The 14,472-nt window shown below is 56.4% G+C and overlaps 1 protein-coding gene across 3 annotated transcripts in view; it reads right to left on the bottom strand.

Annotated features, from left to right (window-relative positions):
* The window catches only part of BMP1 (bone morphogenetic protein 1), a 42,327-nt gene that overhangs the window by 2,027 nt on the left and 25,828 nt on the right, over positions 1–14,472 (bottom strand). For 2 of the 3 annotated variants that reach the window (XM_059371423.1, XM_059371431.1), the window contains 7 exons: positions 12,051–12,176; positions 11,154–11,314; positions 10,594–10,774; positions 6,493–6,618; positions 3,482–3,609; positions 2,901–3,114; positions 1,036–1,286 (listed from right to left, as the gene is read on the bottom strand). In XM_059371423.1, the coding sequence (XP_059227406.1) occupies positions 1,036–1,286; positions 2,901–3,114; positions 3,482–3,609; positions 6,493–6,618; positions 10,594–10,774; positions 11,154–11,314; positions 12,051–12,176 (1,187 nt within the window). Of the gene's footprint in view, positions 1–1,035; positions 1,287–2,900; positions 3,115–3,481; positions 3,610–6,492; positions 6,619–7,136; positions 7,307–10,593; positions 10,775–11,153; positions 11,315–12,050; positions 12,177–14,472 lie in introns of those variants that run through there. The other variant, XM_059371440.1, reaches the window with a different exon arrangement.

Below are 14,472 nucleotides of genomic sequence, written 5' to 3'. Positions count from 1 at the left end.
TGGGTTGTGTGTGGTAAGTGCATGTGCCCATGTGTAATGGTGTGTGTTTGTGGACCCATGTGTAATGGTGTGTGTGCACACCTGTGTAATCATGTGTGTGCACCTATGTGTACACCCATGTGTACACATGTGTAATGGGTTGTGTGTGGTAAGTGCATGTGCCCATGTGTAATGGTGTGTGTGGACCCATGTGTAATGGGGTGTGTGTGTGTATGTGGTGTGTGCATGTGCCTGTAATGGTGTGTGTGTGTGCCCATTTGTTCACCCATGTGTAATGGAGAGGGAAGATGATGTTCTCTGAAGGGGGAAAGGATTCACGAAACCAAAAGAAAAAAACGAAAGAAGCCACAAGCTCTGACTGAGGGGAAAATAAATCCACCTTTGTGGTTTTCCCATGGCCTTGGTTAAAATCCCATTGAGCAAGCTTTTGCCCACTGCCTCTGCAAGTGCCATTTTTATGGCCAAAGATGCAATGCTCAGCATCTGCTTGGACAATAGCACTGATGGCTCCGGGACCACCTGGCCTCCCACCAAGGGGAGAAACTGGCAGTGGAAGAGATGAGGGTGCTTTTACGGGCCAGCCAGAATGACTAGTGAGCACAGCTCGGTTCAGGCCTCAGGTTCCTGGCTCTTGCCCCAAACCTCTGCCCCTGACCCCAGGCCCTGGTAAGCTGCCTTGGGACTGAAACAAGGGATGGGGGGGTTAGGCAGAGGGAATTCCAGCCTCCTCTCCAGATGCAAGCTACCCCGTAGGTCCAACGAAACAGTCCTGAGCCGGCTTGGGTCAGGGCAGGGCCCATCCCAGAGGCTGCAGAAACCACAGTGTTGGCCAAAAAAGGACCAAATTTCCTGGGTGGGGATGGCCCAGGGCAGGGCAGGCCTCCGTGAGCAGCCACCCACCAGGCCTGTGTCTCCAGGCTCCTGCAGAGGGCCGGGCCTGTGCTACCACCCATTTCGGTATCCCACAACTGCTGAGGTTGCATGGGCGCTGGGGGGTGGGTGGGGGTACGGGGGCGGAGGGGGGTGGGGTCTCACCCCTGAGCCGCAGTAGCGCCCCAGTCTGGGGGCTGTGCTGTCATAGCCATCGAAGAGCTCCATGTAGTCATAGCCGCAGTCTGTCTCCTCCTCCACCTCGAAGGTCTGGAACACCAGCTCCACGCCATAGCCTTCCTCCGCCACGATGACCCACTCGCAGTCCACCCCCCCAGGGTAGTTGTTGTCGCCAAACTGGGCGTGGGAGTAAAGATCCTTTGTCTTCACCTCTGCCCGCACCTGGCCTCCACATTCTGTGGGAGGACAGCAAGATCAGCCACCAGTGCCCAAGCCCAGCCGAGCGCCAGGTTCTGCACCTTACCACGCTGAACCCGCACGGCTGGATGGAGACCCCGCAGGGAGGGCCACGTGGCTGGTGGTGGGTGGGTGTGGACCTGGCCCAGGACAAGTGCTCTGGGGTTCCACCTCTAAGTCGATGCCCACAGAGGCCTGGGGACACACCGGGCTGCTTGGAGAGGGCATGCCTGTCAGAAGAGGACATTGCTAATTTGCTCCGTCTGACGGCCTCTGTGGAAGAATGTGGGCCCTAGTTGCCAGAGCTTCCATTCTTCAGAGAGAAGAGCTACATCTGGATACTCGGTGAAAGCTCTTGATTTTTTAAATGTTGGCTCACATTGTTAAAAAACACAGTGTGGGCCAAACAGAGAGGTCTGAGGGCCAGAGAGAGTTCCGGGCCTCCAGTCCATGACCCTCTGCTGGGAGGGGCAAAGGGGAGCATGCTTGGCAGGGACAGCTATGTCCATTCTCCCTAGGAAGCCCTCTGGCCTCTAGGAGGCCCAGTGCTTATGCTTCCCTGGAGGGGTGGGGAGGGGGTGGGACGGGCCCCGGAGCAGGAACTGAATTGCAAGGGTGGAGGGGAGGATGTGCACCCATTGGTCCTGGGGATGCCCCAACAGGGGGCTCAAGAACCACAAGGAGCCTGTGAAGCCTGCGCCAGACACCCTTGCTCTGACGTTCCAGGCCTCCCCAGCCTAGGCTCTGGCCTATCTCTGCTGCTACTCTGTTTCCACCTCGCACCTCTCCTCATACACCTGTTGCTCAGGCCAAACGAGAAGACCTCTGGCCACGTGTACATATCCCGAGTTATCCTGGGGTTGCCACTGTGCCTGGGCTCCTCCCCCCACCAACTCCCACTCGCAGCTCTAGCTTATCATGTTTTGTCTCGTGCTCTCGTTATCTGTGCACTGCCCGGCTCACCTCTGGACTGGGAGTTCCTGGGCTGAGGGTGGGGGAAGGGTTCCTGCCTGATTCACCGCCCTGTGCCCCTCAGAGGCTCGCAGCGGGGGCCACAGCTCAGTAAAGGGTTGCTGAATATACAGACAAGGGATCATGAAGGAAGCCCCTCCAGGGCCGAGATGTTTGCTTCATTTTGGGGACCAGCACTTGAAGCACTACCTCAAACATGTTATGTGTTAATAAATATCTGTAGGATGAATGAATGGGTGACTTCTGGGGATTGGAATGTGGGTGGGCTGCTGCATGGTCAGGCGTCCTACCGCTGGGGACTCTGGGGCTTCCCTCCCTATCTCTGGCTTCCCCACCCACTGCAGTCACTGCCCTCTGTTTTCCAACTTCATGGCCCCTAATCGGGACCTCCCCCACTCTCCTTTTAATGCTCCCTCTCTGCTCCCCAGCCTGGCCCCTGGAACACAGCCTCTCCCCACCCAGGCCGCAGGCTTGGTCCAGCTGTGCCTTCACAGGCTCTTTACCACACCCCCTGACATCCCCCGCCACCTGGAACCTCCCGAGCCTGGGCCTGCCTTTGGGACCAGCACCAGCAGATGTTTGCTGAACACGACAACATGTGGGTACTGGCTGCCCGGTGCCCTGGCCTGAGGCGGCCTCACCTGTGGAGTGTGACGCCTGGAAGCCCTTTCTCTGGACGGAGTTGTCCGAGTAGAAGCGTAGGAACATGCGGCTGCCCGTGGCCAAGACTGGCTCGGGCTTCTTGCTCCCACAGAAACGGCCCAGGACGGGGGCCTTGGCATCCCGCCCATCGTAAACCTCCAGATGGTCATAGGCACACTCGGGCTGAGACTCGATGTCCATTTCTATGAAGGTCTGAAGGGTATGAGGGAGGATAGCAAATTCAGAATGTGGCTGAGGGGCGGCAGCAAGCGGGCCCCATATCTAGCTACCCTAGCTCCTGGAGGCTGGGGACGTGGTCACTGCTGGTGGCACGGCTGGAAGCAAGGAGGGAGGACCCAGGTTGGGGGGGCAATGGAAGACAGGGCCTATGTCCAGACCCCACAGGGGTCTCACTAGGATCCTCAGAGGGGTGACAGCCTATGAGCTCAGCCAGGCCAACAGCCTGCAGTCTGTGTCACTCTGAGTCATTCAGGGTTTTGGAGCCGACAGGAAACAGGCGGCAGCAGGATGGCACACAGGAGCAGGGGTGCCCATGCAGGCTGGGGTGTGGCTGACTTACCAACTTGACCCGGTGGCCGGGAGTGCTGGAGATAGCCCAGGTGCACTCCTTCTTGCTGGGGTATTTGTCAGGCCAGTTGGGGCTGGTGATGGTACCACTGGTGGATGTCACCTTGTGGTCACAGCCGGCTATGGGGAAGTGAGAGGAAGAGGATCAGCAAGGACCCCAGGGCTCCAATTCCTCCTGTGAAGGAAGAAACAAAGCCCTTCCCTCCTGCCCTCTTTGCTTCTTTCTCTTTTTCCTCATTTGCCCCTGGATGGAAGGCTCGCATGACTTCTTTCTGTTCTGGTACCCAGGGCTAGAGAAATAAGCTGCTTGCTTCCATGCGGGGCCCTACCTGGAAGCATCCATGGGAGCCACCCTCACAGCTGCCCCTGTGCAGATCCCTGGGTCTCAGAGGCCATCGGCCACACCCCCTCTGCCCTCCGTGATGCTGTCATCCTCTGGCTTGCCACACCTCCACAATCGCAGCAGACATTGGTACCTGACTCAGTTCTCTACCCACTCCTGAGGCCATCCTAGGGCTGGTCTCTCTGTCTCTGATCTTCTCAGCTTTCCTGGTGCTTATCTTCTTCCTCTCAAGGGGGGCTTGCTTATGACCTTACCCTGGGCCTTGCCATCACCCACCATCTCCTCGTGCTACAAATATGATCTCTCTGTGACTACCCCCTGTTCTTCTAGGGTGCTCAGGCCCTCACTGTCCCTTCACTGCTTCTTCGGCTTTAAGAGAACGCTCCATGGCCTCTATCCTTCTGGATTCTCCCAATATTTCCTCCTTGGTTGACTTAATTTACTTCCCTATCTAGCTGGACCATGGGGCCGATCACCCTGGCTGCCCTACTATGTCATCTTGGAGAACCTCAACTGTGGCCTCAACCACTGGAGACCCAAACCACTTGATACTCTTGGAGTTGTCCTTCACCAGCTCTGCCTCTCACCTTCTCACCTCCTCAACAGCGGCTCCAAACCCTCAGCCCTCTCAACCCCCAGCCCCTCCCACCTGGACGACCAGCTCACCTCCTGTCTCCTGGAGAAAATCAGGGCCTCAGATAGGAACCACTTCAACTTCCTGGCCCCTACCTGCAAACTCACCTTCCCTTTTCCTCATCTCTAAGAAGGTGTCTCTCCTTCTGTGAACTGGGGCTCACTGCTACCCACCAGCTGGGGATGCTTATACTGCAGAATACCCATCCTCACTCCCTGTGCCAGCTCTGCCAGGCTGTGCACCTTCCTAAAGCTCTGCCCCACCCGGAAACCGCTCTCCCACGGCCCTATGATCCCCTCCAGCTGCTGCCTATCCTTTCTCCTTTTCTTGTCAGTCGACCTTCAAGAGCACTTGCTGTCACCCCCTTCTCACTACTTATGGCTGCTCCATCCATTGCAACCTGACTTCTGCTTCTGAGAGCGTGGCCTCTCCACAAATGGAAGAGCTGGTGCTCATTATTTATTATCATCCAATCTGACAGGTCCCCCCGGGGAAAACGGGCAGCTGGTGCATGGCGGGCTGGGGAGGAGAAAGGGACAGGCGGGTGCCTACGGTCAGCAGCTCGCAGGACGGAAGCACAGCCACCAGGCTCTGGGAGCAGCAAGTGGGCTGTGCAGAGGCCCTCATGGAGGCAGGTGGAGCCCCCATCAGCCTTCTGTGGTTCCCCACAGCCACACTCGCTGCCATCCCCCATTTCTACGCTAGCTTGCCTTCCAACTTCTCTGTGTAGGCCCACTTCTCCCCCAGCTAGACTGCAACCTCCTCGGGGGCAGAGGGACCCCCCTTGACCCCCCTGCCAAACTCTGCACAGCACTCAGGAACTACTGACCTGTAACTTGCCTAGCATGTCAGTAAGGCCGCGGAGTGCTTCTGAAGTGACTCAGCATGAGGCCCAGGCTATCCGTCCAGAAGCATAAACCCTCTCCCAGCTACCGTGTTGGTGTTGATGAACGCTTTTTCACACAGCACAGAAAGATGGGGGGAGGGAGTGCACTTTGGACAGCCTCGAAATAAGGTCCCCTCCAGCTAAAAGATGTGGAGGCCCTGTGAGTCAGGAATTCCATATTTGGAGAGCCTGAAGGGATGGGGTTGGAAGCTCTGGAACACCCATTGGGTCACTGTGGAGTGCTTCAGTTCTGTTTGTCTTAGCCAGAAGTTTATTTGTCTGTACCTTGGTTGACAGTGAGAAGAGGCATTTGCCAGGCACTGGGCTAGGTGCTTAAGCGAGATCTATAAAACACAGCATGCGCCAAGGTAGGGTCCACTGTTTGATCATCTCATGAATAAGGAACCTGAAGCTCAGAGAGGAGAAGTGATTCACCCAGAGTCACGCACACATTTGGTGGCAGAGCCGAGTCTGCATTGTGCTGCTGGGATAGTGTCCCCAGCAGGCAGGGGACACAACAGAATTAATGACTTGGAAGGCCAATGCTATGTCGTGGCCACAGAAGTACTGGATGATATTGGTGATGATATGAGAGCTGTTTTCAAATATCTGCTTCAGTGTCTGGGAGGCAGTGACCCTGTTCTGAGTGTCCCCTGGGGGTCTGAAGCATGACCCATATGGTTGAAATATGTAGTTGTGCTTGCTGTGAGCTCCGTGCCCTGAGGAAGTGGCTCTGTGACCACCTACCTGTCCCGCGGGAGCAAAGGGAGGCCCTCGAGGGTGTGCGGCTGGCCAAGCGGCAGGGCTGGGCCAGGCAGTCCCTGCCCTTAACTGCCATGCCATCTGGGACATGGATTTTAAGAACCAACAACCAGATCACTCTCAGGATGGAGTTCGGGGATGGGCGTGAGCCCCTCCCCTCCTGTTGGGCACAGGAGAGATGGAAGTGTGTGTGGGGAGTCTGCGGACCTGGTGGGAGGCTGAACAAGGTGACCTCAGAGGCCACACTCATGTCCTTGAGGCAACCGGAGCCAGATGGTGGTGGCACCCCTAGCCTCCTGGGCCCTGGCCTCCAGTCCCTGTGGCTCTAGGTGGGCCCTGCCCTGGGACTTCTGGGGGGGCCGCCCCCGCAGTGCTCACCTTCCTTGCAGTCATGCTTGTTGTCGTGGAGGACGAAACCGCTGCGACACTGGCACTCGTAGCTGCCGAACGTGTTGACGCAGTCTTGCTGGCAGCCACCGTTATCCTTGGAGCACTCGTCCTTGTCTGCAGGGGAGCAAACAAGGCGGGGCCCAGGTCTGTGCAGGGCCAAGGGCTGGGTGGTTGCCCCAGGGGCAGCAGGAGGCTGGCTGGGCTTCCTCCCCCCGGGGTGCCCAGGCCATGGTGGCGATGGCGGTGGTGGTGGGGGGGCGTCCCAGGCGGTGCCTCCAGCAGAGCCAGCAGAGTGGCCCAGCTGTGGGGAGAGAAAGTAGAAGTGGGGTGGACGGAGTGCTGGGGACTGGAGCTGACCAACGTGGGCACCCTCTACCATTACCTGCTTACTGGACAGACGGACAAGTGAAAAAACAGACACACGGACAAGCAGACTGCAAGAGAAAGGAGCAGGACGCAGGGGTCCCTCTTTTACTTCACAACAGGAAATGTCACAGACACCATCAAAATGAGAGGGGTGGGAGCGGGGAAGATCCCCTGTCCATGGGAGGGGGGACAGGGGGAGAGGAGAGCACCAGTTCTGTCCGGCCAGAAGGAGGGCAGGCCGGAATGGCCGAGCGGAGGTGGGGGGTGGGCGGGCACTGAAGCCCCCATCCCATTCCGTCCAAGGTGAGGAGGTTCCTGAGTAACAAAGGGTCCGGGAGGCCTGGCAGGCCTCACTGGGGGGTCCGGTTTCTTTTCTGCACTCGGAATTTGAGCTGGTGGGGGCGTCCCCGAGGGGGCTGCAGAGCCGGCCTCTTTTCTGAAACGAGAGAGAGAAGGAGAAAAGGGACCAAGGGGTGGGGGTGAAGGGCAGGGACCAGGGAGGGCGAGCTGTGAATAGCAGCCCGGCCTCAGAGGTGGAGTCACAGGGCGCTGCGGGATGGCAGTGGGAGATGCATGCAGGACAGCCATGTCCGGGCAGCCAGCTCAAGGAGGAGCAGCAGGTGGGAAGGGGCACAGCAACGGGGACAGAGTGGGAGAAAGCCTGTGGCAGAAAGAGGGCCTGGAGGGGTTTGGGGTCGTTGTGGAGGAGGTGAGAGGGGGAGCTGGTGAAGGACAGATCCAGGAGTATCAAGTGGTTTGGGTCCCCAGTGGTTGGGGCCGTAGATTGGGGGAGGAGAGAGACAGATCTCTGCTAGAGAGGAGCTGCCCACAGAAAGGGGGCACCTGGCCTAGAGCCCCGCCATCTCATTTGGCCCTGCAGCCTGCACTGTGCACACTCATACCCACGTGCTGCCAGATGCAGGATGCCCCCAGGGATGTGCTGTCCCTACACGGCAGCAGAGACACGGACACGCGGGGACGTGAGCACAAGGTCCCAGGATACATAGGCAGACATGGCTACCCAGTGCACGCACATCACCAGCCATCCACCTCACTCCTCACTCCCCCGCCTGTGTGAGGAGGCGTGCACGGGCACCGACACAGAGGCACAGGTGTGGACACAGGCACTCAGGGGCCAGCACATGGGTGCAAAGACACACACGTGCAGAGATCACAGGCTCTTTGGTAGATGGGGGGGTGTCTCAAGTTCTCTCACACACGCAGCTTCTCAAGCTCAGGTCAACTCCCCCAGGCGCTCCACCACGCGCACACCCACGCGCACTAACACACAGAGAAACACCTGGTTCAGGCCACCCACATATTCTCCAGTCTGTCTGAGCTCACTCTGGGGACTGTGTGCCTGGCATAGAAGCAGGCATTCGGAGGTGTGTAGACTGGATGGACACTCAGAATTCCAGAGGGGAACTGCGAGGTAGAAAGATGCCCCCTGCCATTCAAATGGGGTCCTTGACAAAGGGAGCCCTGTTCCTGGTCTCCATCAGCAGAGGGGCTGAGGACAGGCACCCTGCTTCTGCACTCCATTCTCATGTAGGCCAGACCCCTGGGGGCCCGTGGGAACTCAGGGTCAAGAGGTAGAGTCCACAAGTCCCTCGCAGAGCTCTGCCTCAGAACCTCACCAGGGACCCCGGCTGAGGGTCCTGTGGAAGCTGCCTTTGGGGCACACCCCACCCCTCCCCCAACTTGTCTTGGGGGTTTGCCTGTGACTATACCGGGAGCTTCAGGGCTCCCAGCTCATGAACTGAGCAGAGTTCTCAGAAACATCTTGATCTGCACGCCTTCCTCATATATGTACCTTAAATGCCTACCTAGCACGGTGCCTGGCACATAGGAGGGGTAGAAGAAATACTTGCCCGTGAATGACTACGTGGGTTAATGGGTGGTTGAACAGACAAGTGATAGAAAAGTGAGTCCCGAGGAAGGCCTGCCACAGTGTCCTGGGCCGGGGCTTGGACGCTGGTGGGAGTGGGTGTGTGGCAGCCTCCCTCGGAGCTAGGGGAGCAGGGTGCAAGAGGGGCAGGAGCGGGGGCGGGGGTGGACACGGTCCCGGACAAGGAGAGGGCACTCACCCTCCAGTGCCAAATGCCCCAGAAGGTGGCTGGGGTCAGACTGAAGGTCTTCAGGCTCTTTCTTCTCCTTCTTGGCTTAGGGTCTCCTCGCTGGGTGTCCCAAAAGTCCAAAGAGCCCCCCTCCTGGGGAGCCAGAGTCAGATGCCCCACGCCCTGAGGGCTCAACCTTGATGCCCACCAGTGCGGGTCTTCTGCAGGTTTCTTGTGCCGCAGGGCATCACATGTGTGCGCGGGTGTGCAGGTGTGTGTGTGTGCGCGTGTCCATGCGGGGCTAAGGGGCGGCTGGCCCAGTGTCATGCCAGGGTAGGGCAATACCCGGGGGTGGAAAGCCCTGGGCTCTAGGCCTGATGGATGTGCTGGTGTTGGTCTCCTTCCCCCCTCCAAGACCGGAGCGACAGAAGGGCAGGAAGAGACGAGAGTAAGCAGGTAATGGCTTCCCCAGGACCAAGCCCATCCCTGAGTAGGTATTACATCCCCTCAGCCCTCAGGTGAGCACCCTGTAGGATTTCCAGGTGGGCACAGGGAAGAAAAGGATTCGTGTTGCATGGGGAGGGGTCTGAGCAAGCAGCGGGGCAGGGGCTGGTAAGCAGAGCAGGAGGGCTGGCAGTGCCAAAGCAGGGACCAGGGCACAGGGGCAGGGCATGGCATCAGGTGGGGCAGTCAGGGGTGAAGGACCATAATGTAGGGGCTCGAGGTTGCAGGACCCTGGGCAAAGGAGGGGAGAAGGAAGGCAGCATGGACTCGGCCAGTGGCTTCCTGCCTTCCTGCCACCCATGCCCGGCCCACCAGGCCTGCTGGGGATCAGGATCCCTGGGCCACTCCCACAGAAAACCAGCCGCTCCAGCCACTCCCTCTGCTTCCCACTCCCCCTACTCAATTTCATGGAGTCCCCACCCAATGCTGTCTATGTCCCAGGCCCAACTGCCTCTGAAAGACCATCACCCTCACCCCAGGATGAAGCACAGAGAGATGAGTAAAGCAGGGGAAGGGTCCCTTGGGACCCCTGGAGGCCTTGCTCAGAGACTACCTTTCTGGCCACCCAAAGATGAAGCCACCAAAAGGACCTGATCCCAAGCCTTATGTGGGACAGCTCTTAGTAAACGTACGTCGGTTAGATCTGAGTCCCCCACCAGAGGGCTGAGGACAAGTGGGAAGTCTTTGGCCTGGAAGAGAGGGAGGCCCCTCATCTTTTCTGAAGGTCCCGGCATGAACCCTTTTGGCATGTGTAGGTTCTGATTAGAAATGTTGTCGCCCCCAGATCACCTGCCCCCCCACATAGTCCAAGTCAAAGACCTTTTTCCTCTACATGTACCCTGTGTTCTCTGGCCACGATGAACTCCCTGTTCCCAGGGCCTACCATCTCTGGGGCCTCGGCATGATGGCTCCTGATTCCTGGAAAGCCCTCTCCTTTAATTTCTGCATGCCTATGTCTTGCCCATCCTCAGGCTGGCTCCAAATCCCAGAGGATTTGGGAGTAATAGGGTTCTGGAAGGGAGGGGCTGGCCTGGTGGTAGAGGGCTAGTGGGGGGAACAGGGGACAAAGCCTGCTGACCTAGCAACTGGGAGGGCTAGAAAATGCAGGGGTACAGTGGCAGGGACGGTGGGGGCGGGCTCAGAGCTGGGGAGTCTGGGTTACCTGAGAAGAAGTGGGCCTTGAAGCCCTTTTTGGAAACTGTGTTGTCAGATTTGAACTCCACACGCATGTTGTTGTACTGGGACGTGATGACCTCGGGCTTCTCGGAGCCGCAGAACTTGCCATGTAGCTTGGAGTCAGCTGTGAGCCCACTGCGCACTTCCACAAAGTCGTACTTGCACACCTGCAGGGCAGTGCAGCTCCAGGCCTGCCTCCTCCAGGAAGTCTCTCCTGACCACCCCTACCTGGGAAGGCTCCCTGTTCTGAGGGTCCCTTTGTCTTCAGTCACCCACTTTACAGAATCTAATAACTCAAAGAGGGTGCCAAGTCAGCCCCACTGGATCCTCTCGAGCTCTCCACGCAAGCCACAAGTCTTGCCTCGCTCCACACCACCACCTGTGTGCCCCTGGCCTTCAAGCCCTCCTCCTCCAGCCTCCCCTGCTTCCTAGAATTGGGAGCAGTCCCTCCTCCTCTACGTTCTTTGGGTATTTCTTTTATAGGGACAGAAGCCGGCTCCCACGCCTCAGACCTTCCTGCATCTCCTCAGCCCCGTGGGCACTTACGTCATTGCCCTCTGTCTCGAAGAAGTCGAACTGCAGGGAGATGCGGTACTGGGTCGGGGCCACCAGTTGCCAGATGCAGTTTTTGTTAGGGGGGTACTCCTTGGGCCAGCCCGGGCTGGTGATGGAGCCATTGAGCTTGGTGAGAAATCCACCACAGGCAGCTGGGGGCGGGGCGGACAAGAGAGGTGCCATCACCCGCCAGGAGCCCCCACTCTAGGTCGGGGCCAGAGACAGGTGAGGGAGCTGGGGTTCTTGGATTCCCTGCAGCCCTGGGGCTTCTGTCAGGAGCGGGAGGGAAGCAGGCAGGGAAAGGAGGGTATCTTCAGAGTATGAGGAACTCAGGAGCTGTGTGTGTGAACATTTCTACCTTCTCAACGACAGAACGGCCAGGACATCTGCTGAGAAGGAGGAGGGGGGTGAGGGGCTCAGGGAAGGCTGGGTGGTGGGCATGGGGGACCGGAAGCCTGGTGAGGCGGGTAGAGAGAAGCCCGCCTGGCAGGACCGGGTGGAGCTGGAGGCAGCTGGCGGGGAGTGCTTTCACCAGCTTTCACCTAGGCAGGGTATCGGGAGATGCCAAAAAAAAATCAGTGCATGTCTGAGGACAGTGGTTTCCAAACTGGGGATCATGACCTTCTGGAGGGTGACGAAATGAGTCAGCCAGTCAAGATCAGCATTTTAAAAGAATAAAAATGAGAAAAAAGAAAAAAAAAAAAAGAACAACCCAGAGTGTATCCACTTAGTGTGTTCTGGGGGACTTCCTTGTCCACCGGTAGTGAAGAACGTGCTAGGGAGTTCTAGCTTCGCAGGGGAGGGGAGTGTCCAAGAGCAGGAGAGATCTTGGCTAGAGGGCTGGGGTCATAGGGGCAGTTTCGCATGGGTTGGGCAGGGGACACTCACCCTCACAGCGGCGCTTGTCTGGAGCTAGCTCGTACCCAGGGTCACAGCTACACTTATAGCTGCCCAATGTGTTGAGACACCGCTGCTCACAGCCCCCACGGTTGGGGCGCGAGCACTCGTCCACCTCTGCCGGTTGGAAGGAAAGCGGGACAATGACTGCCAGGCTGGGACCTGGGTCTCTTCTCCTGCCCTCTGCTTGTGAGTCCAGTCTGGGTTCCTCAGGCTTCCTGCGACCACCTCCAGCCCCATTGTAGGGGGTGGCAGCAGGCTGTGGGCCACTCAGAGCTCTGAGGCTGTGGACCTCCCTGCCCCACCCAGCACCCGCTCAGTCCCCAGGTGATCCTACTCCTGATAGCCCCGAAGGAACAGGTAGTGACCTAAAGAGGGGACAGGTGGACCCCCCAGAGCCTCCCACAGTGGCTGGGCTGGTGGTCGCCACCATGGACTGGTCCCTCTTCTGTGCCATTCCCTGGGTAAGTGCTATTTCCTCCTTTCTCCTTTATTCCTGACATGACCTGTGATGGAGGGGCTCTTACTATCCCCATTTTACAGGTGAGGAAATGAGGTTCAGATGGATTACTGGCCCCCTGTGACACCGGGAAAGACATCTCCACACTGTCCGGCTTCCTCCCCAAGCTTCTACATCACTCCCTGCCTCTGGGCCTCATTGGCATGTCTTCCATATAAACTTCTGGACTCACTCTTGAGTTATTATTTCAGTTCATAGCTGAGCACCTACCATGCGTCAACTACTTTTACATAACTTTGTCGTTTACTCAATGAGATATGCAGTTTTTCGCTGGAATTCACATTTTCTCTGCAGTTAGGCCATAAGTTCAAGGGCAGGGCACCAGGGTCTATGCACCCTTCCTAGAGCCTGTGTGTCGAATGGCTGAATAAAGAATGTGTGAAGTCACCACAGCAATATCATAAGAGCCAAGATGTAGAAACAGCCTAAATATCCACCAACAGATAAGGAAAAAGAAAATGTGGTACGGGATGGGAAGAAGTAACACTGTTGCAACATCCATACCACTCAAAGCAATCTACAGATCTGACGCAATCCCCATCAATATGCCATTTTTCACAGAGCATAACACATGATCCTGAAATCTGTTCGGAACCACAAAAGATTCTGAACAGCCAAAGCAATCTTGAGAAAGAACAAAGCTGGAGGTAGCATGCTCCCATAATCCAAACTCTGCTACAAAGCTATAATCAAAATCAAATCAATCAACTCTTAAAAAAAATCAATCAATCAAAACAGTATGGTACTGGCACAAAAATAGAAAACTAGATCAATGGAAGAGAATAGAGTGTCCAGGAAAAAAAACAACAACCCATGATTATATAGTCAATTATCCTATGACAAAGGAGGCAAGAATATACAATGGGGAAAAGACAGTCTCTCTCTCTTTCTTTTCTTTTTTTTTTTTTTAAGATTTGGTTTATTCATTTGAGAGACTGAGTGAGAGAGAGCACAAGCAGGGAGAGAGGCAGGCAGAGGGAGAGGAAGAAGTAGGCTCCCTGCTGAGCAGGGAACCTGATGTGAGACTCGATCCCAGGACCCCGGAGTCATGACCGGAGCTGAAGGTAGATGCCTAACCGACTTAACCACCCAGGTACCCTGAGAGTCTCTCTCTCTCTTTTTTTTTTAAAGATTTATTTATTTATTTGAGAGAGAGAGAAAGAGAGAACACAAGTAGGCAGAGAGTCAGTCAGAGAGAAGGGGAGGCAGGCTCCTTGCCGAGCAGAGAGCGGGGAGCAGATGGAGCGGGGCTTGATCCCAGGACCCTGAGATCATGACCTGAGCCTAAGGCAGAGGCTTAACGTAATGAGCCACCCAGGTGCCCCCCGAGAGTCTCTTTAATAAATAGACAGACTGGAAACCTACATGCCAAAGAATGCTACTGGACACTTAAACTATACACAGAAAGAAACTAAAAATGGGTTAAAGCCTTAAATATAAGTCCTGAAATCATAAAACTCCTAGAAGAGAACACAGGCAGTAAGCTCTCAGACACTGGTCATAGTGATATTTTGGGGGGCTCTGTCTCTTCAGACAAGGACAATGAAAGCAAAATAAATAAATGCGATGATGTCAAATTTGAAGGCTTTTGCACAGTGAAAGTAACCTTCAATAAAATGAGAAGGCAGCTTAACAGGAGAAGATATTTACCAATGCCATATGTAATAAGTGGTTCATATCCAAAATATATAAAGAACTCATAAAACTCAATATTTAAAACAAACAAACAGGGGCGCCTGGGTGGCTCAGTGGGTTAAGCCGCTGCCTTCGGCTCAGGTCATGATCTCAGAGTCCTGGGATCGAGTCCCACATCGGGCTCTCTGCTCAGCAGGGAGCCTGCTTCCTCCTCTCTGCCTGCCTCTCTGCCTGCTTGTGATCTCTCTCTGTCGAATA

The sequence above is a fragment of the Mustela nigripes genome, chromosome 1, assembly GCF_022355385.1.
Source record: "Mustela nigripes isolate SB6536 chromosome 1, MUSNIG.SB6536, whole genome shotgun sequence".
Classification (NCBI taxonomy): Eukaryota; Metazoa; Chordata; class Mammalia; order Carnivora; family Mustelidae; genus Mustela; species Mustela nigripes.
The sequence above is the reverse complement of the archived record's forward strand: the minus strand, read 5'-3'. Positions and strand labels throughout refer to the sequence as shown.